Source organism: Carassius gibelio, chromosome B4 (assembly GCF_023724105.1).
Source record: "Carassius gibelio isolate Cgi1373 ecotype wild population from Czech Republic chromosome B4, carGib1.2-hapl.c, whole genome shotgun sequence".
NCBI lineage: Eukaryota > Metazoa > Chordata > Actinopteri > Cypriniformes > Cyprinidae > Carassius > Carassius gibelio.
The window spans coordinates 23,476,883-23,501,950 of NC_068399.1; the positions used below are offsets into that span (position 1 = coordinate 23,476,883).

The 25,068-nt window shown below is 35.9% G+C and overlaps 3 protein-coding genes and 1 pseudogene across 4 annotated transcripts in view; 2 read left to right on the plus strand and 2 right to left on the minus strand.

The window, feature by feature from the left end:
* Positions 1-7,592, minus strand: part of camk1da (calcium/calmodulin-dependent protein kinase 1Da) — a 53,471-nt gene extending 45,879 nt beyond the window's left edge. Inside the window, exon 1 of the mRNA XM_052554396.1 lies at positions 7,101-7,592. Within this exon, the coding sequence (XP_052410356.1) occupies positions 7,101-7,198 (98 nt within the window). The 5' untranslated portion in view covers positions 7,199-7,592. The remainder of the gene's footprint in view (positions 1-7,100) is intronic.
* A 4,213-nt stretch (positions 7,593-11,805) lies between these two features.
* On the minus strand, positions 11,806-15,467 carry cdc123 (cell division cycle 123 homolog (S. cerevisiae)). Of its 2 annotated transcripts, none has more exons than XM_052555247.1 (13): positions 15,323-15,467; positions 14,965-15,036; positions 14,808-14,868; positions 14,690-14,722; positions 14,510-14,605; positions 14,316-14,422; positions 14,149-14,197; positions 13,608-13,683; positions 13,358-13,480; positions 13,230-13,258; positions 12,943-13,071; positions 12,682-12,819; positions 11,806-12,040 (listed from the first exon to the last, which is right to left on the minus strand). In XM_052555247.1, exons 1-13 carry the CDS (start codon positions 15,394-15,396, stop codon positions 11,987-11,989), a joined length of 1,041 nt encoding a protein of 346 aa, XP_052411207.1. In that variant the 5' UTR covers positions 15,397-15,467; the 3' UTR covers positions 11,806-11,986. The 2 variants fall into 2 exon arrangements, with proteins under 2 accessions (XP_052411207.1, XP_052411206.1); XM_052555246.1 differs by having other exon boundaries at positions 12,588-12,819.
* Positions 15,468-15,587: 120 nt separating this feature from the next.
* Positions 15,588-18,508, plus strand: nudt5 (nudix (nucleoside diphosphate linked moiety X)-type motif 5). Its single transcript, XM_052555249.1, has 10 exons — positions 15,588-15,756; positions 15,897-15,997; positions 16,253-16,320; positions 16,506-16,558; positions 16,646-16,753; positions 17,251-17,346; positions 17,431-17,532; positions 17,651-17,659; positions 17,747-17,800; positions 17,894-18,508. Exons 2-10 carry the CDS (start codon positions 15,947-15,949, stop codon positions 18,001-18,003), a joined length of 651 nt encoding a protein of 216 aa, XP_052411209.1. The 5' UTR covers positions 15,588-15,756; positions 15,897-15,946; the 3' UTR covers positions 18,004-18,508.
* Positions 18,509-20,187: 1,679 nt separating this feature from the next.
* Positions 20,188-24,286, plus strand: LOC127956570 (protein MCM10 homolog; annotated as a pseudogene).
* Positions 24,287-25,068: the final 782 nt, after the last annotated feature.

A 25,068-nucleotide genomic window follows, 5' to 3' on the forward strand; every position in this document is an offset into this window, starting at 1 on the left:
GCCTGTCAACGTGTATTGGATGAGATGACTTTCATGAAGATCTTACAAGACTCCATCGTGTAGTTTATCCATTAATACCTGACGGATACTTGTGCCACACACATTGATTGCACATAACAGATGGTTGTGTGAGCTGCACACATGGGGGGATCTATTAGAGCGGTCACAAGATGTTTGCATCAGATGAAACTTGCAAAACTGTGTGTTTTTGTTCTCTAAAACAGATTGTGCCACAGGGGCCAGTTTATGAGAGAAGGGACTTTTAAAGGGATTTCTTGCAAAGCGGTCAACCTCTTCAGACCCCAAATCAACAACAAACTTTTCTGAACGGGTCAAAGTGTTTAACACCACAAAATATACACACTTTACCATTAAGAAATATGTGATATTTTCTGTCAGATTAAGTGTTACTTTCCCTTTTTGGGCACAGACAGCGTTGAAGCTAAAGATTAGGCCTGGACAGCTGACTCAGGATCTCAGGCTTACCACATCACTGAACAGCCGTTGGGAACACTTTCACAGACAGGAAGACAAACTCTCTCGTAAACACGAAACCTTGTTCTTTTTCTGCATTTTTTAAATAAATTATATTTTAAATACTCTATATTAATATAGAAAACTTATTTTAATTTGGAATAAAATGTACAAAATTACCATTTAACTGTATTTTTTTTTTAAAATAAATGCAGCCTTGGTGAGCATAAGATGCTTTTTTTTCGAAAACACAAAAAAAACCTGACCAATCCCAAGCTTTATGTACTAACAAAAGGAAAACAAATCACAAAAAAAAAAAAAAGGTTTCTGAGCTATTAATCGTTTTTGCAAACAGTATCTAAAAATCAATAAGTATAATTTTAGGGATGTTTAAATTAGTAAAAAAGAAAAAGCATACTTTTTTCAATAAACACAAAGAAAATGATATGCATTATATTAACCAGCATTTTGCATCTAAAAAAGGTAGATTTTGATATTAATATTTCTAAATATGTGTCTTACATTGCGATTAAAACCAGGCATTATACATCTATTTACTTACTAAAGCAAATATTTATTTTATTTGGCCCATGACTTGATTTCATGAAATGAAACAGCCGTAATAATTTGAAAAACTAGTAGAGATCAACAAAAAATTGTTGGAAAAAGCCCTTGCTATATTTTGAAGCAACTGATAACAACAAACATCACAAACTAAGGAGAAACTTGGTGGTGCATTTAAATGGTTTGTTTCACTAACATGGGAGTAGTTTTGGTTATTAAATACAATTTAAGTAGACAAAAATGATTTAGTACACCTTTAAGTGACTTTCCACTCAACAACTCTGCTTTCCTCATTTTTAACCCAGCACAACAAGTATCTGTGACAAAGATTTTATAATAGAATCTCATTTTGAACTCTAGCTTGCCCTGTAAAAGTCACTTTAATAGAGTACAGTGAGGAGGGATGGAGAAACAGAGGGATATGAGAGAGAGAGAGAGAGAGAGCGGGGGACAGAGAGACATTCTTAAATAGAGGACAAAGCCAGGAGCACAGGACTGAAAATGGAGCAGGCAATTAAAGGCTTCATGGCCTCAATGTTTCCTCTCTCTTTTTTTTTTATCTCTTCCCTGCCTTTCCTTTCTCTCCTCTGAAGTCACCTCACCTGGTGCAGGATGTGTGTTTTAGGTTGTGGCTTTGAGAGTTTTCTAACAGTAGCATGCTGTACCTGGCACACAAACACACACACACCTGTTGAGAGATCACATGACCTCCTGTGGCCTCTGGGTGCTTCACATACTGAATAATTCAGTTCAGGGAACAACACTGGAGGTATTCACACACACAGATGAAACACAACACTGAATTCTCATGTCCCTGAGCTACTAGGCAGAGTGGACAAGTCTATTTCTACATATTCATACTGCGAGTGTGCTATTTTTGTTATTATTATTGGTCCTTGTTAAGGCATGCATCACTATTCCTAATTCTCCAAGTATTATGGATTTGAGCAAATTCTTAAATTCCAAGTATTCAGCTTAAGTATGTTACAAATTATATATAATAAATGGTGCTGCAAATGATTAATCACAATTAATTGCATACAAAATCAATGTTTTGATTGCATAATACTTGTTTGTGTTGTGTTCTGTGTGTGTATATTTATTATGTATTTTTAAATACACTTACAGTATATATTTTAAAAATACTTTTAATTCACATAATTTACATTAAATGTATTTAATATATAAACATAACATATTTTTCTGAAATATATACATTTATGTGTGTATTTATACTGTATATACATAAATACACAGCACACATACTTATATTATGTAAACAAAAACTCTTTAACTAAAACTACATTTATTTGACTAAAATTACAGTAATGATTTTAATATTGTGAAATGTTATTACAATTTCACTTCTAATTATTACAATTTAATTAAGTTCAATAAAAAAATAACAGTTCTTAATTTTCAAATCTAAACAAATTTACATTTTCAGTGGCCAGAAAAAATAAATAAAAAAATCACTGACTCCAAACTTAAAATAAATATTTTCTAAATTAATTCTAGAATTTATTTTTTCCCAATCTTTTAGTTTAGAAATTTATTTTATACATATTTCAAATTTGTTAATATTAAAACTCTTATAATATTCAGAATAATATTAAAATATTATACTCATTTAAATCATATTAAATTAATATTCAACTATCAAAACTATTTTTATTTTATGTTAATTTTACCGTGCCATCACAAAATGTGGATAATGTATAATAAAAACACAATGTTAAATGAATAACACACAAGCCACCTCCAACTCAACAGTTAGTGTTAGCTTTTTTTTTTTTTTTTTTTTTTTATACAAATGATGAAGAGGTTACACAAGGTCTAAAAGTAGAATCTGAGAGATGAGAAAATGATCTAGAAGTTGCATACACTCAAAAAGTGCAAAAGCTAGAAAAAGCAAGTGAAGTCAGCCCTGTGTGGTCGTTCAGGGCCAAACAAGCTGGAGCTGAATGATTCATGTGTGAGATGGTGAGGAGAGGATGTGAAATAGCCCAGGTCTTGGAGTAGAAACTGTTTAGTCTCTGAAAGCACACGGTTTTAGAAAGCTGCCCCTGCAGAGCCCAACTGTTGACTTTGACATATCCATCAAGAATATGGGCAGAAATACCCTCCGCTCTGCCTGAAACGCCAACACAGCTGTCTTTCTTCTGGATAGAGTGAACAAACAGGGTTATAAGTAAGAAAAGCTGCGGCGTTTCCTCGCCATTTTAGACCGAATCAATAATCAATATTTCCAAAGGAAATAATAACACTAAACTGTGAATACAGTAAAGATCAGGCATACTGTGTACTGGTTTATAATGGCCAGTTGGATGTCTGTGGGTGGATAAATAAAATCTGTGTGTGCCATGAGCGTGGGAGGAAAGGGCCATATGATGCCAGCAGTGTTTTTTATAAGGGGGAAAATAAAGATCGGTGAGACCCTCTTAATGGTGTGCTTGAACGGGTCAGTCGGAGTTGCCATGACTCCTGTCTCTTGGGTTGCTATGACGGCAACGTCTTCACATCAAGCCCAGATTCACCTAATCATAGGTTTAATAGATGTGCCCTCACAGACATGAAGCTCTTCCATTACCAAACACACAATCATGCTTACAAGATTTTATTTACATCAGTGTAGTCTTGACACCTTGTCCTTTCTACTGTAATTATATTAAAGTCCCTCTGCAGTCACTAATTGTATCCCTTAAAATGCATCTTTGACAATCAAAATTACATATTTAACTGTTTTTCCAGTGAAAATGACTTGATGCTTTAAAGTGCCCCTATTATGGGTAATGAAAAATTCATATTTTGGTTTTGGGTGTCCCCAACAACAGGTTGACATGCATGCAAGGTCAAAAAACACTTTCATTGCTTTATAATATGCATTTATTTTTACATTTCATTTTATCATGCCTGTGTGATGGCTGATACAGCAGCGTTTGTGAGCGCAGTGCTGCTTGGTGTACAGCATTATCGGTGAAACAACTATTTGTACCCTCCAAAAGTGGCACCTATTGGCAAAGAATGAATTTGCATTTTCATTGCATTTTCGTAATTTACTAAACATTTCCCATAAGTTAAATTCTTAAGGCCCTATAAAATGTGTTTTATTAGTTTTATTTTTAACGAAAACAAAAACTTTTCATTAATATTTAAAGATTTGATTTTAATAGTTTACTTAAATATTAATCATTAAAACATCTCTAATTAAAGCTGTGGTAGGGAACTTTTGACGCTCTAGCGGCTAATAAACAGAACTGCTTGCGTCTTGCGGAAGAACATTGTAGCCGGAACTACTTCTCTCTGTTTATGTCTATGAAGAATCACAAAGGTACTGGGTTACTCCGCCGCAGTACCCCCGAAGCAATCTAAAATAGTCTGAATATAAACACTTATTATAGGTGTACCCTAGTGATTCAGGACAAGCTAAAAACATGGTTTGGAAAATGGATTCATGGTGTACTCGCTTATTGTATACATTTTTCTACATTTTGAACACAAATAAAGTTAAGGACCGCAGCTCTGATTGGTTGTTTTTTACCGGTAGGGATGGAGTTTCTGCAAATGGCAATAGGACCACTGGGAGCCAGAGGAGCTTGATTTTTTTTCACAGATTATCTGTCTCATATTCTACTGTCAGGACATAATGACAGGTTTAATAAATATGTAAAACATATTTTTTTTTACAAAAGTTCCCTACAGCACCTTTAATATATTTTATTTAAACTACTGTTTTATTTCAAATGTAAATTCTGGTAAATATTACTGTTAAAATGTTTTAATACTCATTTGTATTAGTAGTAGTACTATCCTTGTATTATGGATTATGGATTCTGTCATAAATGGCTTCACAGCAACCTGTCAAAATAAAAGTTCAGTTTTACTTGAAGAAATCGTGACAGAAATATAACTTTATACAATGATATCATTGTATCAAGTAATATTTCTGTCACGATTTATTCAAGTTAAACTGAACTTTTATTTTGACAGGTTTCTGTGAAGCCATTTATGATAATTTTTGAAGACATTTATGATGAGTTTTTTCTCAAAATTAACTGTAAAATGCTCATGATGTGACTCTCAGAGCATTTCTAGAGATTAGGTTTGTGTTCATGTACTCATATATTGAGGCAAAATTAATAATGGTGGCTCCTGATATTATATTGAGGTCTTGTGAAGCAAAATAATCAGTCTGTGCAAGAAACTGAACATTATTTACTTTACAGTTCAATAGTGGTAGAGTGATATTTCTTCATTCATTTTTTTTTTATATATAATTTAAATTAAACTAATAATGCATTAAACTAAAAAAAAATTGTTGGCTATACATTTCCTTAAATCAGCAGCCATTGGCAGGTATGAGACTAACCGTTAGTCTAACCTGGATTTGTCACAGCACTTACATGTTGTTGCTCTTTTGTTGATTTGATTGCTTCTATTCTCCTCATTTAGCTTTGGATAAAAGCATCTGCTAAATGCTTAAATTTAAATGAATATCAATATTTCAGTTTTAGGCCCAGCGTGTAAAGTATACCCATGATCATTAAGTAAACCTCTCAGACATGCATTATGAAATTTGGACACAATCTATTCAAGGCCTGTCTTCCTCCAGTGCAATAATCCAAAGTGGTTAATCTGACTCTCTCCTGGTTAGCACAAAGAGATTAAATTACTGCAGTGACCAGGCGACCCACCGCAGCACGTATAAACACTGTGCAGGTCTGTGAGAATGCACAACCAAAAACATTGCATTGGTGCACCATGTACTTTACTGTATGTTACAGCAGATGACACATAGGTTCATCTTTATAGGTCCAGAAGGCATTTAATAAACTAACTAACAACCTGAGCGCAAATCACATGTGTGGTGAATGAAAACATGCATGCATGTTGATGCAAGAGGCTGCAGACTGCAAACCAGTGCCACCGTTTGCAATCAAGCACACGTGCATGACCACAACCGCTGCAAAAGCACTGCATGTGGGGTAACGGAAACCGGCATATCCCTTTGTGCATTAAACAAAAACCTAAGCATGAAATAACTCCACCCAAAACACCTTCAGGGCATCAAAAAAAAACTGTTTTTAAACTCCCTGCTTTTAGAAGTGTGGAAACTGAATAATAATGAAACCACCACCAGAACGTTATTACTTCTCTTGTGTATACAACAAAACCCTTTCTGCTTGGAAAGAAGGCCTGTTGGAAATCCAGTTTAAGGTGGCTGGTTGGTCCAAAACAAATTTGACCACCTTAACCTGGTATTTGTTTTTGGTAAAAGATGGTCAACCAGCAAGTGATCATATTGGACCATATTGGACCAATGGTTTTAGTTATTATTTATCTTTGATTATTTAGGTAGCCTTGTTCTTTGTTTATCAACAAAACAAGATAATCTATTCAGGTTAGCATTTACACATAATAGACACAATTATGGCAACTACATTGTAAAATGTTTATAATTATTATGTTACAACAACTTTGTTTAAGTTTAAACTTTTAAATTAATTTAACAGTATTTTTTTATTTATACTCAAATGAATGGGCTTCGAATCTATTTTCTTTATTCATAATAAATCAAAGTGTTTTTTTAAACTTAGATTTTACTAAAAAATCAGTAGTACTGTTATTGTTTTGTTATTAACCGCCACTGCTATCAAAATAAACAAACAAACAAGAGACCGAAATATTCTGACATTCTTTGAAATAGACTAATCATAAACTATGTCTGATTTTAGTGAAGTCTCTGATCAAACCAATAGCCTATCATAAACCAGTCAAAGATTTTGGCGATTGGTTTTAAGTGGTTTTAAGTGGTTTTTAAGTGGTTTTTAAGTGGTTTTTAATTGGCAAAATTGAGGGAAACCAGCCAATAAGTCCCCAACACACCTGTAAAACCAGCAAACCAGACCAATCTGGGAGGCCAGCGTATGCATTTAAATTGGTTTAAAATATTTATTTTAGTAGCGGCAATTAAATGCAGTAACTGAGATGAAACTATAATCAATTCTCGTGATTGTTTTAGGTTACAGTCGCGTGTCAAAGCCAAAAGAAAAGTTACTCACGTCCCAAGAACCTCTTTGAATTCAAACATCTCCTTGATATCATCGACCTGCTTCTTCCACGAGCAATCCCCGCTGGCCTCGCCGTTCTCTCGAGCCATGGCGGAAAAAAACTAACGTGGAGGACCGTAGATGGAGAAATGAGCGCTGGAGATCCCCGGAGATTTTCCCCGCTTTCCCACGCTGCACTTCCTGCTCTCGGCTTCTCCTTCTTCCTTCGCCTTCCCCGGGTGTACCGTTACCGAATAACCCCGGTGAGGATCTCCCTCAAGCGGCTTAAACGGTTAGACGTAAATAGTTCGGAGAGGCGCGTGCGTGCGTGTCACCTTTGCGGAGTCTTAACGGCACCGGTGCGGGTTTATTCCGCCCCACGCGGCTGATGAACGTTGATCAGTCCGATGCGCTGCATCCGTTGTTATGGCAATGAGGAGAGAGAGAGAGAGTGAATGAGGAGGAGGAAGATGCTCTGCTCCTCACCAAGCGACCTGACAAAGAGCAAATGCATGAGAAATATGGCAAGCCTTTTTAACATTTAACTAACACGCATCTGTTTTTTAAGCGCACTTACTAGTATTTTTAATTTTAAAAAATTATATAATTACAAACTTTTCTACCAGCCACTTTCCCAGTTGTGATAAGTGAATATTTATTTGTTACTGGAAATAAATTTCAAACAGTATTCCAAATGATATTGATACCGATTCCAGTTATACAAATACTGAGTCTTTAAAGGGATAGTTCACCCAAAAATAAAACTTGTCATTAATCACTGACCCTCATATTGTTTCAAACCCATGAATACCTTTGTTCATCTTCAGAACACAAATTAAGATATTTTGGGTTAAATCCAAGATCTCCCTGACCCTGCATTGGCAGCAATTTAACTGAAATGTTACCAGGTCATTATTTTGGTTTTCTTTGTGCACAAAAATATTCTTGTATTTGACAGACAAAAAAAAAAACAAAAAAAACAAGTTGGCCCATTGATCACATAGATTGTTTTACTGATGTCCTGGGTCTGGGAATATTTCAGTTACATAACTGTCAGAAAGGGTCAGAAATGGAGGGTCAGAAAGTTCTTGGATTTCATCAAAGATATCTAAATTTGTGTTCAGATGATGAAAGTCTTACAGGTTTTGGAACGATATGAGTGTAATTAATGACAGAAGTTTTATTTTTGAGTAAACTATTCCTTTAATTCTTTAACTGTAAACTGACAATTTCTTAATTATCAGTATTCTGTAAGTGACTACTTGGGAAGTTGTGGAAAGAGAGAAATATTAAAATTGATAGGGATGCACCGAAATTTCGGCCACCGAAAATTTTCGGCCGAAAATGGCCTTTTCGGTTTTCGGCCGATAGACTTTTATCACCGAAACAACACGGCCGAAATGTTGTGATGACGCAAACAGAAACCGCGACCTGCAAAGCGCAGACCACGAGCTCCACGCGACATTCACTTAACACCAGTGAGAACATTCTCTCTCTTCGTATTCCTTTATTCGCAGCACTAAAGCGTCTCCTAACAAAGAGATTAAGACGGACCAGGAAGTGAAAACAAAGAAAAGTACAGTCTTATAGAGTCTTAGCACACGTCTCACTGAGATCTTGTCGGATCCTCTGCACTTCATCGCGAATGTGCTTGATCCGCGTTAAAAATACCATTACTTGAATGCGGAAATAAGGCAGCGCGCACGAGAAATGATCCAGGCCGCGCTGGATGCGGAGAACCCGCGTGGAGACGGAGAAGCGCCAAGCGCAGGAGACAGATCAGAGCGCAGAAAAAAAGACTCGTCTCTGCGCCAGATGAGTGGCATGCACCATCGTTGTCTGATATGTTCAGTGGAATTCTGCAAGAAAGTGCCTCAAATAATAATAATACGTTGGCTATTTTGTTCTTTAGGCTACTATATATATATATATATATATACACACACACACACACACACATACATAATATCAGATTGTAGCCATATTTATGCTAGATTTTCTGCTAGATTTCTGCTTTAATTTGATAAAAATGTTTATTTATGCCCTGGCCCTGTCAGGCAGATGACAAGCTCAACTGCTCAACAGCTAGATGGTTAACTGTCTGAAGTCCCCATCCCCAGAAGTGATAACAGTCTTGCCAACTGGAGAAGTAATGCACTTTCTAGTCCTACATAGAAAAATTTCAAATGCACTTCACCTAAATGCACTTTGTTTTTATGAGAGAACTGTTCATTTTAAAACCTTTCTGCAGGCCAGTAGGCCTGTACATTATTATTAAATATACACATGAGTGGGATACATTTTTAGTTTGAATTTTATTTTATACTGTGCATTGTTGCAATGTGCTTAATAAATATTTGCATCATTTGTAATTATGTATTTATTTTTATTTATTTATTTTTTTTATAAGTTATGTAATTGTAATTATCTTTGAAACTTTAATATTAATTTATGCAATTGCAATGTCTTAATTTTAGTAAAGTTAGTACACGGTCATAGCAATAAATGCAATGGTACTAATAATTGGCATAATTTCTTTCGGTGTTTCGGTTTCGGTTTTCGGCCTTGGTTTTCTCTTTTTCGGTTTTCGGTTTCGGAATTTTTAGAATTTTCATTTCGGTGCATCCCTAAAAATTGACTTTGTTATATTGAGTTTAATAGAGAATAGTCACTGTTGAAATAAGTACTAGTATCTAAGGAATTTTTTATGAAACAGAAAAATATAGTAGTGGATTGTTTTCTAGTACTTAATGTTGTAGTAACAACAAATAAATGTTAAAATGGCTTGCCATATGAGCGAGTAGAGGAGAGGAGAGGAGGAGGAGAGACGTGTGGCAGTGTGGATCGTTCGCATTGCACCAAAAGCATGCTCAGGTCCAACTGAAAAAGACATGCCTCTGTTCAGACCAATTATTTTAATAAAGTCTAAATTCCTAGGGTGCCCTGTAGGAAATGAAACAGTGGTCATTTCAATATAGATGCATTATGGAACACTGAAGAAAAAGATATTAATCATTGTTAATAGTTGCTGCATTTCAAAGCAACAAAGTCAAAATAGTTTAGGCAAAATCAAGGTAAAATAACACTTTGGCTACATCTGGTGGTACCTATTAGCAGGCTAATAATGATAGTAGCGCACAAACCAGCTTGAGTTCTAAAAGTGTCTGTTTATCGATAAAGTGCACTTAAAATAAATGTATTGCTATTAAACAACACATCAAGACTCAAATAACACATTTGTACAGTCAAAATAACATTTACCTTGAGGTCAGCATTTGAGTTGAAGATAAAGGTGGTGACTGAAGTATTTACAGGGACAACCTTTGCTATTTTTTTTCCCCAAAATTAGGCCTATTCACCTAATGTCCCTTAAATGTCTACATCCAACATAAAACAGCAGAATTGAAGGGTTCAAAAGCAGGTTTTAATAGTAGAACCGAAGCTTGCTTGGCACGTGTCTAATGTGGATGTCAGATTGGCTGCAGGCCATTCACATTTATCAATACAGTCAGCAGTAAGGACAAAATGTGTGTGTGTGTCCACGCATCAGTCAGCTCTGCTGTAGTCTACCGCTCATGAGTATTCCAGCTGCAAACCACTGCAGTTTCTCAGCTTTGGAAGATCTGTCCCTCCCTTTGCATTCTGTCGCTCTCTCTTGTCCTCTTTCTTTCGTTACCAGCTCTTGAGTCAGCAAATCTAAGCACTTTGATCTGACAGTCAGGCACCACTAACATCCCCCCCCCCCTTTTTTTTTTTTTGCCCCAAGAAGATACTTCTCCACTGATTCCCGAGTCCACTTTTGCATTTGTGTTGTCAGTCATTAAGAAACATTCTCAAAAAAATGCAACCCAGCAACCGTGGACAAAAACAAGTGCTAATCAAGACACCTTGATGTGCAGGGCTCGCTGGTAGTTGTTCATTTGTTGCTAGCTGAATTTAAATGAACATCTTGTTTTTCCCATTACATTCATTTGGGAGAAAGAATATTCAGTAACAATATTTACAATAAGGTTTAATTGGTAAACTTTTGGTAATGCATTAAGAATCACGAGTAGCAACAATGAACATGTTTCAAACAGCATTAACTAATCTAGGTCAATATTAATGTAATATATAATTATTCTACGGTTTATTGTAAAATTCATGTTAGTTCATGATTGATTTACTAATGGTAATGTATACAACCTGAAGTGTTAAAAATGTATGTGTAATTTGCAATTAATCAACAGCTATATATATTGTATCATTAATGTACAGAACCTTACTGTAAAGCATTAACAAATATTGGGGATATTGTGTATCCCTGTATGTATATCAAGACCCCAAAAAAAGTCCAAAATCTGTGTAGTATATGCCATATACAAATGTATATACTATTTTAAGATTTTATAAAATTCCACTCTTTTTGAAGGCCAATGCATTCAAGTAAAATTTAAGAGAAAGTTGAAATATATTCCAATTACAGATTATGCATGTCCACAAAGTTGTTTAGTATTTGGCGCCCCCACGTGGACGCTGAAAAATCAGTTGAATACCAAAATTTAGTTTGGTTTTACGAAGAGATTACATTTTAAAATGGTTAAATTACACAGAAAAGTTTTTTTTATTTTTATTAGAACTTTATCATTTCATAACAGTTTTAAATCTATTGCACTTTAAATTAGTGTATGAGCACTACTCTAGATAGAAAGCATAAAAATGTCTTCTGCAACATAGATGCTTGTGTATTAGCTGAGCATTTGACAGGCTTTATTGGTAAGCAAACATCCCATTGCACACAGCAAGGAGAGCTTTCTACAATGTTTGGTACCTCAATTTAATTTTAACACTGAAGTAGCCATTGAAAATCTTCCAATTCACTTGGAAAAATACAAGCAGGTCTATTCAAGCAGGATTGACTAAGGTTCATCCCCTTCTTCATCAGACTCCTCCTCTTCCTGCTGACCCTTTTTCTGCAATTACAGAGAAAGAAATAGAAGTGTAAAATTCAAAATACAGGCCAAAGTAAAAAAAAAAAGTTTTAATTTGTAATATTTAAAGGAATGGTTCACCTAAAAATAAAAATCAATCAAAATAGATTTAGAGAAATGTAGCATTACATCACTTGATCACCAATGGATACTCTGCAGTGAATGGGTGCCGTCAGAAGAGTCCAAACAGCTGATAAAAACATCAAAATAATCCAAAAGTAATCCACAGAACTCCAGTCCATCAATAAACATCTTGTGAAGGGAAAAGCTTCAGATTAGAGGTCTTTTTTTTACTGGAGAAAGCAATATTATGGATAGAGGACTTGATGTTTTTATCAGCGGTTTGGACTCTCATTCTGACGGCACCCATTACTGCAAAGGATCCTCTAGTGAGCAAGTGATGTGATGCTACATTTCTCTAAATCTGTTCCAGTGAAGAAAAACACTTCTACATCCCTGAAGGTCTGACTGGTGAGTACATTTTCAGTATTTTTCATATTTGGATGAACTATTCCTTGAAGTAACTCACTTGGGTTATTGAATGCAAAACAGGACTGACAACTGCATTCTGCTTTTTCTACAGAGGTCCTTGTCTCTGTTGTTCTCATCTCCATCTCACTCACCAGCTTAAGAAAATCAATGAGCTTATGGGCATCTTCCCCTGTGGTCAGATCCAGGAAGTCTCGTGGGATTCTGTAGGACAAACATGGGCTGGGCTGCACTGTGACTTCACTGGTGGTGCAACGGAACGCAGGCCCATCCTATTAAAATACAAGATGCACAGCGTTAATATAGCAGCACCTTTGACTTTTAAAATACAGGCAGTGCAATACATTTTAACAGGGTTTGATGTAAAATGTGGATAATTTTCAAGTAAGAACTACCTGCAGTGTTGTGTCTTCTTGTGTTTGACTTGCTGTGAGATTTTTCCCAGATGTTAGCTCCTCCCAAGTGAAAAGCAAAGAGTCTGTGACTTCACCAAACGGATTGAAGTCAATCAACCACATACGTCCCTTTAGAAAAACAAACTTGCAATTATTTTTGTACTTGTTAAAGACTCAACTCAAACCTGTTCCCAACAACAGGCTTGCATTGGGAATACATTTAGAACCATACATTGCTATACAGTAAATTGCATTTAAATTAGAAATTTGCATTGATAAAAACTTACTGAGCTATCTCTGTAAACGTCCAGAACGACTTAAAAAAAAACAAAAACAAAGAAAGAACATTAACGCATGTATGTAACTTTTTAAAAACAAGACAAATATTTTCTGCTCTTCATATTGAAACACTTACAGTCCTCGTCTGGGAACCGGTATTGGATGTGATCTCTAAAGAATTCCAGTATAGAGGAGGAGATGCTAGCCTCTTGTTTGGCGATGTGCTGGTAATGTTGTGTGTAATCTCTCTGACTGATCGCTAAAGAGACTTTATCTCAGTATGTACAAATTGTTTGAAATGTTATATTCCCATGGGATTACATATAACACACTACAATACATTAATTTATTCACAAATCAGCTTCAAAAATGCAAAGTTTTCATACCGATTACTTTGTTTTCTTTCACAAAGCAGCGGAATTCCGCTCCTGGAATAAGCTCGCTCCATTTTCTCAACACCAACTGCACAAAATGAGTCCCACAGAATAACAAGATATAATGTTATAATATTGATTTATTTGGTTGATATTTAAGAGTTATTGACATAATGACATAATATAATACAATATACACACTACTGTTCAAAAGTTTGGGGTCGATAAGATTTCTCTTATGCTCGTTTGCATTTATTTGAAAAAATGTAATGTTAAACATTATAACAGTTTAGCATTTTAAAATGCAATTTTCTTCAGTTATTACTTCAGTGTCACATGATCATTCTTAAATGATTCTAATATACTGATTTGCTGCTCAAGACAAAAAATCATACCATCCCTGTTGAAAACAGTTTTGCAGCTTAATTTTTTAGCGGGAAATATGTTTTTTTAATAGAAAGTTCAAAATGTCTGCACTTGTTTGGTAATGTATTATATAATATTGTATTATATTATATTGAGTATGTTTAACTGTTTTATTGTGATTCTGTACCTCATAGTTTATGGCTGGATCTGGAGAATCATCACTACAGTGAAGGAATCTGCCAAAGGAGGTACAAATTAATTACTTCAACCAACCTGCTTTCATGAGAAAAAAAAACCCCATCACGTAGAGCATGATGGGAACTGAGAATATCAGCATGTGTGTGGGATACTCACGGCTGTGTGAGGTCATGCGTTATAAAATCCGAACTTTTGAAAAGGAGGAAGATGTCGCTTAGACTCTGACACTGTAAAGAACTGTTCAGAGCAATCCAGTTAGCATCCTGGGCAGGAACACATAAAGATGAAGGATATTGTGAGTATTGTATATTCATGTATATGAATTACAACTGTAAGTCAAATCTTCTCACCCGAGGGGCGCTCCAGTTCAGTTTTGGGAAGACACACCCACCTAGAACGTTTATTGCCTCTTGCACCTTTATGTTGAACTCTGGGAATTCTGGGGCCTGAAGAAGATTTGCACAATTTAGTACCTGCAAAGGTGTATGACATCAGCTGTGCTCTGATTGGCTGAGAGGAATAAGACGCACCGTGACGGCTGTCGTAGTTTCATCATCGGTCCACTGGAAACCAAAAGCATGAGATCAGGAAAACACTCGAGTTGAGTTTCAAGACATATGAGTGTATTTCACACAACCACACACATACCTGAACGTCCTCCTCATCCGAGTCACTGTTATTGATCTGTGTTTGTGAATCGTTAATCTCACTATGAACAGAAACAAGCAGCTATTTATTCAATAACCAGGGGTCAATAGAAAGAATGATGATTTATTCAATGCCAAAATATTTTCTAAAAACTCACCTGCCAGAAACCACAAGTGTCCCGTCATCTAATAAATAATCGATTACATTTTGAGGTATAGGTAGAATCAAGCTGGTAAAAGAGAAAATAACTTAACGACAACAGTACTGACATAACTATATTTACAGCAGTACAGATAACTAAATACTGGTAATCTCAAAATTGTAATCTTACAGTGCATAATTATCGTCCTATATATAATATACTATAACAACTCTTAAAATCTTTGAATTTATATAGAAAGAAAACCGTATATGGTACAGCGATGTTAAAATATTATAATGATGGCACGCTTTTGTGAACTTCCTGAGTTCCCCGTTCATTATATATTATCAGACTGTGCGGATCTCTCTCTTACCTCTTGATGGTGTGTTTCTTGAATAAAGGATACCAAACAGAAAACTGACAGTTTACAACTTGCTCTTTCTTCATGCTGCCCAAAATTTACACTGGTAATCTGCGCAACCTCAAAAACATCCCGGCATAACATTAATGCCATAAAACCAATAACTACAGTTCCGGTTTATAACCGTGCTTTGTTTTGAAATCAGTCTATATTTTAATACTTAATGGAAGTTTTATATTAGTCAATTATATTCGTTTTTCTTGAATATTAGCGGCCAAGTTGACTATATAACATATTAATCGATAACCAGATCCACTGTACAGGGGGAGGAACTGTTTTAGCGGCACACAAGTAGGCAGATACTTACTGTACATGTGACTACTTGAAAGAAAACTAAACTGGATAGATCACTTGTGACTTCTTTGACACACACAGCGATTTCTCAGGTACGTTATTCACTGATTAAACCGACTTGGAATGATCTCCCGTCACTTTTGATGTATTAACTAGCCTAGCTGAAATAGACTGTGGTCATTATGAAAAAAACATCATGCGCACTGTAACTTAATTTCTGTTGCACGTGCAGAATTACTGCAGCTGTTCCAGAGCTTTAGCATCACTGCACTTCTGCACAACATGAGCTCTCCGAAGAAAGCGACTACTGAACCTCATGTCATCGAAGAGGAGGTAAGAATCTGTCTTAAAGTCAGAGTTCACAAATACTGTCATCCTTTCCAAACCTGAGAGTTTCTTCCTATAGTTTATTTTTCCATGAAGTGAATGATGCATGAGACTGTCAAATTGCCATTGCATTGCTTGTTTTTCACAGAGAAAGATAAAATCCTTTTCAAATTGAAAAAAATTTGTGCAAACTGTTAATGTAATTCTCATGTGTTGTGCTTTTAAGTACAAAGTGTAAACTTATGAATAATGTGTTTTTAGCTGATAGCAAGTGGAAAATGGGTGAAGCTTGAGAAGACCACATATGTGGATCCATCTGGAAGCACCAGGTATTGATCTGTGATTGTATGTGAATGATGTGTGACCCTTGACCTCTGGACTGAGTGGACATGATACCGCTGATTGAAATGATCTTGTTTATTTTTGCCTGCTGTGAATCAATCATGTCATTATTTGTTAAAATCGTCAGGAAATTATCTCTATGCATATTTTTGTGAAACTCTTGTCTCCTCAGAACATGGGAAACAACAAAGAGAACAACACGAGTCGCCAACATTGCCTCTGATGGTGTGTACAGTGTTGTGTACTCTTATTTGAACTGATTTTTATGCTTTAATGCTATATAATGATTCATATGTTTGGATTCATTTTAAGCTGTAACAATCATAGCCCTTTTGAAGAGGACTCTACATAAAGACTGTGTTGTAATGGTGAGGCAGTTTCGTCCACCCATGGGATGCAACACACTGGAGTTTCCTGCAGGTCTGCATCTGATGATTATGTAACATATAATATATATCATACAATAGCACAGCCCTGCATCTTGAAAAAAAAATCTGCTGATTTTCAAAACATATGACCTATTTTTATTTAGATAAAAATCAGTAAAAGCAGCTTTAATGCACGTCAAATGTGTCAGTTTTAAAGATAAAAATAATTATTTGAAATGTATACAATCTGCAAGGGAGTAATCAACGGGAGAATGAAAAAAATTTAATCTGGCTCTGAGGAAGATGGAAATCATTTCTCTGTGGCAGATTTTCTGATGATTAAGGGATAGTATAAAATAAGATATCCTTAAAAATGGTTGTCAAAAGTAAAAATGCTAAGAAATGCATCATATTTTGTGAGAAAATGTGATGTGCTTGAGCAAAACAGACACTATTTTAAATAAATAAAATAAATTAGTAAGATACAGGTTGCTAATATAATGCAGTGTACTGTATTTATTGATCATTCTTTGTGTATGAATATTTCAGGTCTGATAGATGACAATGAGACCGTTGAAACTGCTGCTCTGAGAGAACTAAAGGAGGAAACGGGTTACAAAGGGGAGGTGGTGGGTGTCACTCCAGGTACAGCTGCTGTAATCTTTGTGGATACCTTACAAAATGTTTATAAATTTGAATAATTTAATGTACCATTCCCATGTCTTTTAGTCACATGTTTAGACCCGGGCTTGTCTAACTGCACAACACAGATGGTGATGGTACATATCAATGGAGATGACACTGAAAATATAAACCCCACCCAGCAGCTGGGTGAGTGAAGAAGCACCAGGAAACACATTATTATTATTTTGATCATATTGTCCATATTTTTTTAAATTAATGCTAAGCAAAGATTTATTTTTCTTTTGTCTCCATTTTGCATGTCTAGGTGATGGAGGTATGTATTTGTTAAAAAAAGAAAAGGAAAAAAGTAGTCAACATTTTTCTTCTTTTTCCTAAAATTATATTAATGTTTGTCTCTTAGAATTTGTGGAGGTTATTCTTCTACCTCTGAACGAATTTCAACAAAAAATTGATGGTGGGTGAACTTTTTGCTGAATTCAATCTTAATTTATTTAGTATGATTTTATTCAGCATGTTAGGTCTTGCTTTGATGTTCTTTCTTTTATAGAGCTGCTGAAGAAAGAGAAAATAGTGGTGCAATCCATGGTGTATATTTATGCTATGGGAATGTCACAGGCCTTCTTTAAACCCAGAGAGTTGCCTGTGCTGAAGCAGTGAGATGCACAAATCTCTCGCCTGGAACACACTAAAGACAGACTCTCGTGAGAACATTCCTAATAAACTAACTGTACTTAATTAAGAGGTATTGATTGTTTGCACAGTTTTACAATTCATTATTAAATAGATAGGAACTTACCAAACTAAAAGTGCAGGTCTGTTCTGTGAATTATTTTGAGCATGTCCTGTCTGATGTTGGCCTGTAATAAGAAAAGAAGTTCATAAAAATATAGTGTCACAAAAAGACTCTCTATAAAAAAGGTATGTTGTATTATGATCAGAACTTGGAGTAGATCTGGTAAAACTGATACAGAAGGGTGTTTTTGATGTACTGTATCTATGTATTCACATATGGGCATTCAATTGTCTGTCTATAGGACTGCAATAAGCAGGTAATTCAAAAACTTTACAGTTTATGCTGGATGCTGGATGCATATGCAATGCTGTGTCCCTGGAGAACTGTATTAGTTTTTATCTAATAAATTTGAAAGTTTACATTTTTCCATTTGTGGTTCGGACTTGTTATTGTTCCTATAGATCTTTAAATGTGCACATATTTAATAAGAGTGTAATCCAAATAAATTGTCAAACACAACTCTAGATTTCTTTCTTGAGTTTATTGGTCGAATGCACATCTTACAACTTGGCACTGAGTGCTTGTTTCTATACATTTATAGGCTGATTTACATTTAATGTAAAGAAGAAAGAAATCAATATAGTTATGTACATTGCACTCGTATGAACATTATTTTTGTAGACTTTATAGTATCTTACAGTAAATCATAATTTTAGATCGAAATGTAACTTTTAGAAGTCTATCAAAGCAAAATAGATTTTTTTTTTTTTTTTTTTTTTTTTTTACAAAAATAGCTTTTTCTGAAATATTATTTTTTTGTTATGAACAGCCAAGAAGTTCTTCCCTGAAAAGTGACGTAGTTCCGTAGACATTTTTCGCGCCACATTGAAACGACAGTTTGTACGTCTGGTCCAGCACAGAGATGTTTAATCGCTTTAATTAAAAACATAGCGGATAAAAGCGATCGAAAATCAAAATGACCGTTAAGCTCAGCACAATATCATATCAGTACAAATGCTAGGCTAGTTTGGTACTCTGTTGACGTTTAAATCTCTGTTAGCTAGCCAAATATCTTTATCTGATTTAGTCCTATCACTAAATTCTGCATCATGTACAACATGACATAATAAGTTGCATATATTGCTAAGTTTGTTTAGTGCTGATTTCGTTCAAGTTCAAGTTATTTTGTTTGCTGTTGTTGCTTTTTTGCCATACACTTCTGACTACAGTATATTCCTGTACTTTATCTGATCATATCAGATCACCAGCAGCCATATCACCCTGGAGCCCAAGACCGGTTTCCCACTGAAGCTAAGCAGGGCTGAGCCTGGTCAGTACCTGGATGGGAGACCTCCTGAGAAAACTAGGTTGCTGCTGGAAGAGGTGCTAGTGAGGCCAGCAGGGGGTGCTCACCCTGTGGTCTGTGTGGGTCCTAGCGCCCCAGTGTAGTGATGGGGACACTATACTGTCAACAAGCACCGTCCTTCGGATGAGACGTTAAACCGAGGTCCTGACTCTCTGTGGTCATTAAAAATCCCAGGATGTCTTTCGAAAAGAGTAGAGGTGTGACCTCGGCATCCTGGCTCAATTCGCCCATTGGCCTCTGACCATCATGGCCTCCTAACAATCCCCATATCTGCTGATTGGCTTCATCACTCTGTCTCCTCTCCATCAGTAAGCTGGTGTGTGGTGGGCGTTCTGGCGCAATATGGCTGCCGTCGCATCATCCAGGTGGATGCTGCACACTGGTGGTGGATGAGGAGATACCCCCTGACAATGTAAAGCGCTTTGAGTGTCTAGAAAAGCGCTATATAAATGTAACAAATTATTATTATTAATTATATATTTTATACGTAAGTTAGTAGTATCGTAGTCATAGCCTGTATCATAGTCCACCACAGTCAACATTATACTGATATATTTAATCAATGTGCATTATACTATATATGTTATATTAAATTGTATTCTTACTAAATGTTATATGTTGTAAACTTACTGAAAGTAAAGCATAATATAGCTGTTACAGTATACATCTATGTATGACCATATACTTTTATGCTATGTAGATTTTGTAACATTTAGTATACTGTGCTATGTAATTTGGTTAAATGAATCTGCGTTCATGTCTTGTGGAGAGTGAGAGCTGGGATCAGGAGACTCCTGCCACTGGAGAGGGCAGTAACAATCTTGACCTCTTTGATGAGGATGATGACGGCGATCTATATATTGAGCCGGAGGAGGAAGAGGAAGAAGAAGTCGTGGCACCTGGGAAATCCAGCTCAGCTGAAGGGGACAGTGACTTTAAGTCAAATGAAGATCTGGAGGGTAAAGCTCTGTAGTTATTCTAGGCTATATGTGCTGATGTTGCATATATATGTCTAGCCAGGTTATGTTTGTGTTGTTGTGAGCTGATCATGAGTGCATTTGTCTTCTAGCTGAGCTGAAATTAATGCAGCAGAACATGCAAAAACTAAAGCAGCGCTGGAGGCCTGTGGGGTCTTTTTTGGTGGGGTAATCAAGCCGCCTCAGAAAAGCAGCCTCCTATTGGCTAGAGGATGAACAACTGTCAGTCTCAGCCAATAAGTGACAGTGCAAAGATAAACAATACTCTAAAGTCACCGCCCCCTCTTGAGACTCCTCCCACTGTGCGTCAGGCTAGGCCTCCTTCATCTGTCAGTCAAGAGGTTGCTGTGGAGAAGTTCTCAGGCCTTTGACTTAGGTCAGTGGGCTTGTTGAAAAGATTAATATCCCTTTAATTTGTTTCATTACATGGTAGTTATTCTAATATGCTAGAAACATTTCTATGATATTGAAAACTTTTGATGCTTAATACTTTTGTGGGAACAGTGATACGCTACCATTCTAAAGTTTGGGGTAAATATATATATATATATATATATATATATATATATATATGTGTGTGTGTGTGTGTGTGTGTGTGTGTGTGTGTGTATATATGTATGTATATTTGTAAATGACAACTTTATTTTTCAGATATGCATTAAATTATTCCAAACTTTTTAAATCATTTTATCTATTTCAAATAAAAGCTATCCTTTTGAACTTTCTATTCAAACTAAGTATTCTGAAAATTATCACGTTTACACAAAAATAACTTTAAACATTAATATCAAGTACTGTAATGGATCGTAATTGAACAGCATATTAGATTGATTTCTTAAGGATCATATAACACTGAAGACTGGAGTAATGATGCTGAAAATTAAATTGCACGATATAACTGTTTTTACTGTACTTTTTTTCAACCTGAAGTAAATCAGGTTGAGAACAACAGTTCATGTTAATGAGGGTAATGTGTTCTGTTTGTTTTCTCCAGCTCTGCCTAAAGTGGGAGAAGCCATGGACTTCGGCACCTGCAAGGCTAAAAAGAAGAACAGAGACTCTTGCACTCAGCTAGTCAACTTGGTGAGTCTCCAAACATGTCCAACAAACATCATGCTTTACTGCACCAATTAATTATTACTGTTTGCTTTAACAGTATGAATGCCAGTACTGCCAGTATCACATTAAAGCCCAGTACAAGAAAATGAGCTCAAAGAGATTGGACCTTCAGTCTAGTGTCACAGGCTCCGCCCCTGGCAAAGGAAGGGGGCGGGGCAGTTTGAGGGAGCGCCTGTGCCAATCTAATTTCCACTACGGGGGCATGTCCTCACTTGCATTTGCACCCTCAAGGTGAGTTCACTACCTCTTTTTATGACCATCACCTCCCTTTAAATGCACCCGAACCCTAAAATTATTGCATGAATCTTTTGTTTGAACAGGTCTGCCCTGCAGCCAAAGAAACAACTCTCTATACAGTCTGTTTTGGCATCCATCCCAACTAAAAAAACTTGATAAACTGTATAACTTTTTTTCAAATGTGCTGGTGTTCAGGTTGTCTAATCAAGTCTTACTTCATGTAGTTCTGAATTCAGGTGAGGTGTCAGGCTGTTCAGATGACTTCAAAGGCCTGATGTCTATGCTAACTCCTGGAGCGCTTATATTAAGCAACACTTAGGACAAGCAAATAATTCAGGTAATTTTAAAAGGATTATTCATCCAAAAACTTTCCAAAACTTTAAGATAACTTCAAATATACTTTACGCTTGTGCATAATCAAACCATAGGCCATCACGCTAGATTTGACATCAAACACTTTTGGTTTTCTTGCATTTTATGTAATGTGAGCACAACTGGTTGCACTTCTATTAACTCTGAATGTTCCCTGATGCTGCAGTACTGTTTTGGGCCAGCAGATGACTGCCGAATGCCAAACCAATAAATAAACCAAAAGCAAGCACATCTGTCACTGGAATATAAACAGGGTTTCTGTGGGTGCATAAATTATACAGATTAAGGCCTTAAAAGGTACTAAATCAAAGCTGACAGCTATGGCATTAAAGATAGATACTTTTCTTTTTTTTTCTTTTTTTTGAAAAAACAAGACTTCTTGTTTCTTTATTTTTGTCATTTTGCTTTCCAAGTAAATGTATCTTTATTAAAAAAATCATCAGACATTTCCTCTGGAAAACAAGAAGAGAGTTTTCTGCATAAACTCTCCATTGTACCTTCATAAAACCAAGAGAAACCTTGTGTATGGCCTGTACAGCTATGCAAATTTAATCTCCAACTTTCCTTTATTTAATTTAGCTGTTGCATGATCTTCATTTCAGTCTATATCTGCGTCTGATCTTCTCAAGCAGCAGAAAGAACAGCACCAGCAGAGAATGTCAGCTTGAAAGAAGAGGGCGGAAGAGATTCAGAAGAGGCAATTAATGTTGCTTTAACTACTGATTGCATTTGTTTTGCATTACATTTGGAAACTGGTAGATTGTTTAGTGTTTCAGTATTGATATTTTGGGGGTGATTTATAGGCTCTAACTTCTGTAAAATCCTTTGTTCTTGTGATCAAGAAGACCTTTTACCTGTCACTGTAGGATATGTACTATAAATATGAGCTCTTCTCTACCCAGGGTGCTCCAGAGTAGTCCTCCCTCCCAGCCCAATGTAAGCAAGGGTTCCTTGCTCTCTCCGAAAGCTGCCTCAGAGGTTGAGAAGGGGTCGCCTGGCCTCACGTCCCATCTCAGGCCCTCCTGTGCCTTTCAGAAGGAGAGGATATCTGACGTACTGTTTCAGGAAAGTGCTCCATCATTTGGTAAACAATATTTTCAACTACAGAACATTTTGTTGTAGTGTATTTTTTGTTTGTTTGTTTGTTTAGTTTTTTCTAACTGTAATTTTATGTAAAGTAAAAATATTATTAATAAAAAGTAAAAGCTAAATAAAAAAATTAACTTCAAAGTATTTACTAAATTAAAAACAACTTAAATAATTTTAAAACCATTAACATTAAAAGGTTAATTAATGTCATTAATGTCATATTAATAGTAAAAAAATCTAAATGAAAGAAATTTGTACTTTTAATAAAAAAAAAGTATTATTTTATAAATATAATATTTAAACTTTTTTTTCATTTTGTATCAAAAATGACAATAAGAATACACTGATGCAATGCATCTTTTAATTTTTTGTCTTAAATACAAAAGCTATCACTAGTGTTTTTATACTTTATTATAATTTTCCACAGACCCCCAGCAATACCTTGCAGCCCCCTCTGGGTCCTTAGTTTGAAAACCCTCAATCTAATTGACGCTTTCAGGAAGAATCAAACATTCAATTTGCTTATCATATTGTCTTTCTATAAAAATGCTTTATATCACAGTGAGGGAACTCCAAGCTAAAGGCTCGGTGACTGGAGGAAGAGCCAACTCAGAAAAAGAGGCGAGAACAGCTAGAGTACATCCAATCGGAGGACTCTCAGCGCCTCTTCAACGCCAAGTCCTCAAATTCATAGATGATGGGAGAGGTGTGTATTTTGGCTGAACATTAGTGCATGTATGTTTTGATATGAATGTCAGTGCTTTTATATATGATGATGTCACAGTGGGTGGGCGGAGCTTGCGGTTGTTTTGAAAGCATTCTGCGTGATCTGTCCAGATGGCTTTATTTGACTTGGATTCTGTACTGTTTCTTTTGCCACATGCAATAAAAAATGATGGAAGTCATGTCCCATTGGGGTGCGCTTGCATGTTTGACAAAATATCTTGCGTCTAGATTGAGGAGCGGGCCATGCAGGAGTATTTTGATCTGCTGGTGCAAAAAGAGCAGATGGAGGAGAAGATGAAGAGCATCAGGGAGAATTGTTGAGCAACAAATTAGCAACTTTAGAGATTCAGCATCTGTCCTTTATGCTGAGTAATCCCGTTTTTCCAGTGCAAAACAGGGGTCAGAAAAAGCACCGGATGCATTTTGAATTTTAAGTGGCCCATTTGAAAATCCCTACATTGTGTCTCATTCAGGTCCTCATGAAAACAGAACGATTTCTCCTGCACCATTAGTAGCTAATCAGTATTTATTCACAGCAAAGTCATAATGACGAACCAATTTTGAACATGATTTGTGACATAATACCTCAATAAATGTTGTACATGGGGAACGAAAGGCAAACAAACCTCTCTAAGATGCTAATTAGACAATTATGTGGTTTCGGACTGATTACACATGTAAATCACGACCTGTGTATGCGGTTTAGTTCATGAGCCCCTCTCGCCCGCAGTGTAAATACACCGACTTTAAACCAGCAGTCCGCTGTGAGGAAGAGAAACATGACTACCATTGGCATGACGCCGTCCAACGCTTCTTTAAATGCCCCAGCGGTCAGAGAAAGATCTGTCTGGCACGGATGCCAGGGGACGCTCCATTACCTTTATTATTTATGCGTCACATTTTTAAAAAGTATTTTATTTTTTATTTTATTTTTTTACTTTTTTTCAAAAAGTCATTTGATATTATACTGGCAGTTTTGCATGTTGTAATAACATAAATTTCACTTTCCATTTTAGCCATTGTGGCCTTTTTAAGTGGGCACGAGGCACAGTTTACTTTACAGGCTTATTAACATGACCAAGTTGAATATCACTTTGCAAAAT

Coding starts and splice junctions, on each gene's coding strand:
- nudt5 (XM_052555249.1), top strand. CDS start 15,947: ATGAGCTCTCCGAAGAAAGCGACTACTGAACCTCATGTCATCGAAGAG. Junction 16,321..16,505: donor GATCCATCTGGAAGCACCAG/GTATTGATCTGT, acceptor TTGTCTCCTCAG/AACATGGGAAACAACAAAGA. Junction 17,347..17,430: donor GGTGGTGGGTGTCACTCCAG/GTACAGCTGCTG, acceptor CATGTCTTTTAG/TCACATGTTTAGACCCGGGC.
- cdc123 (XM_052555246.1), bottom strand. CDS start 15,396: ATGAAGAAAGAGCAAGTTGTAAACTGTCAGTTTTCTGTTTGGTATCCT. Junction 14,606..14,689: donor AAACTACGACAGCCGTCACG/GTGCGTCTTATT, acceptor AATCTTCTTCAG/GCCCCAGAATTCCCAGAGTT. Junction 13,684..14,148: donor ATCCAGCCATAAACTATGAG/GTACAGAATCAC, acceptor CATTTTGTGCAG/TTGGTGTTGAGAAAATGGAG.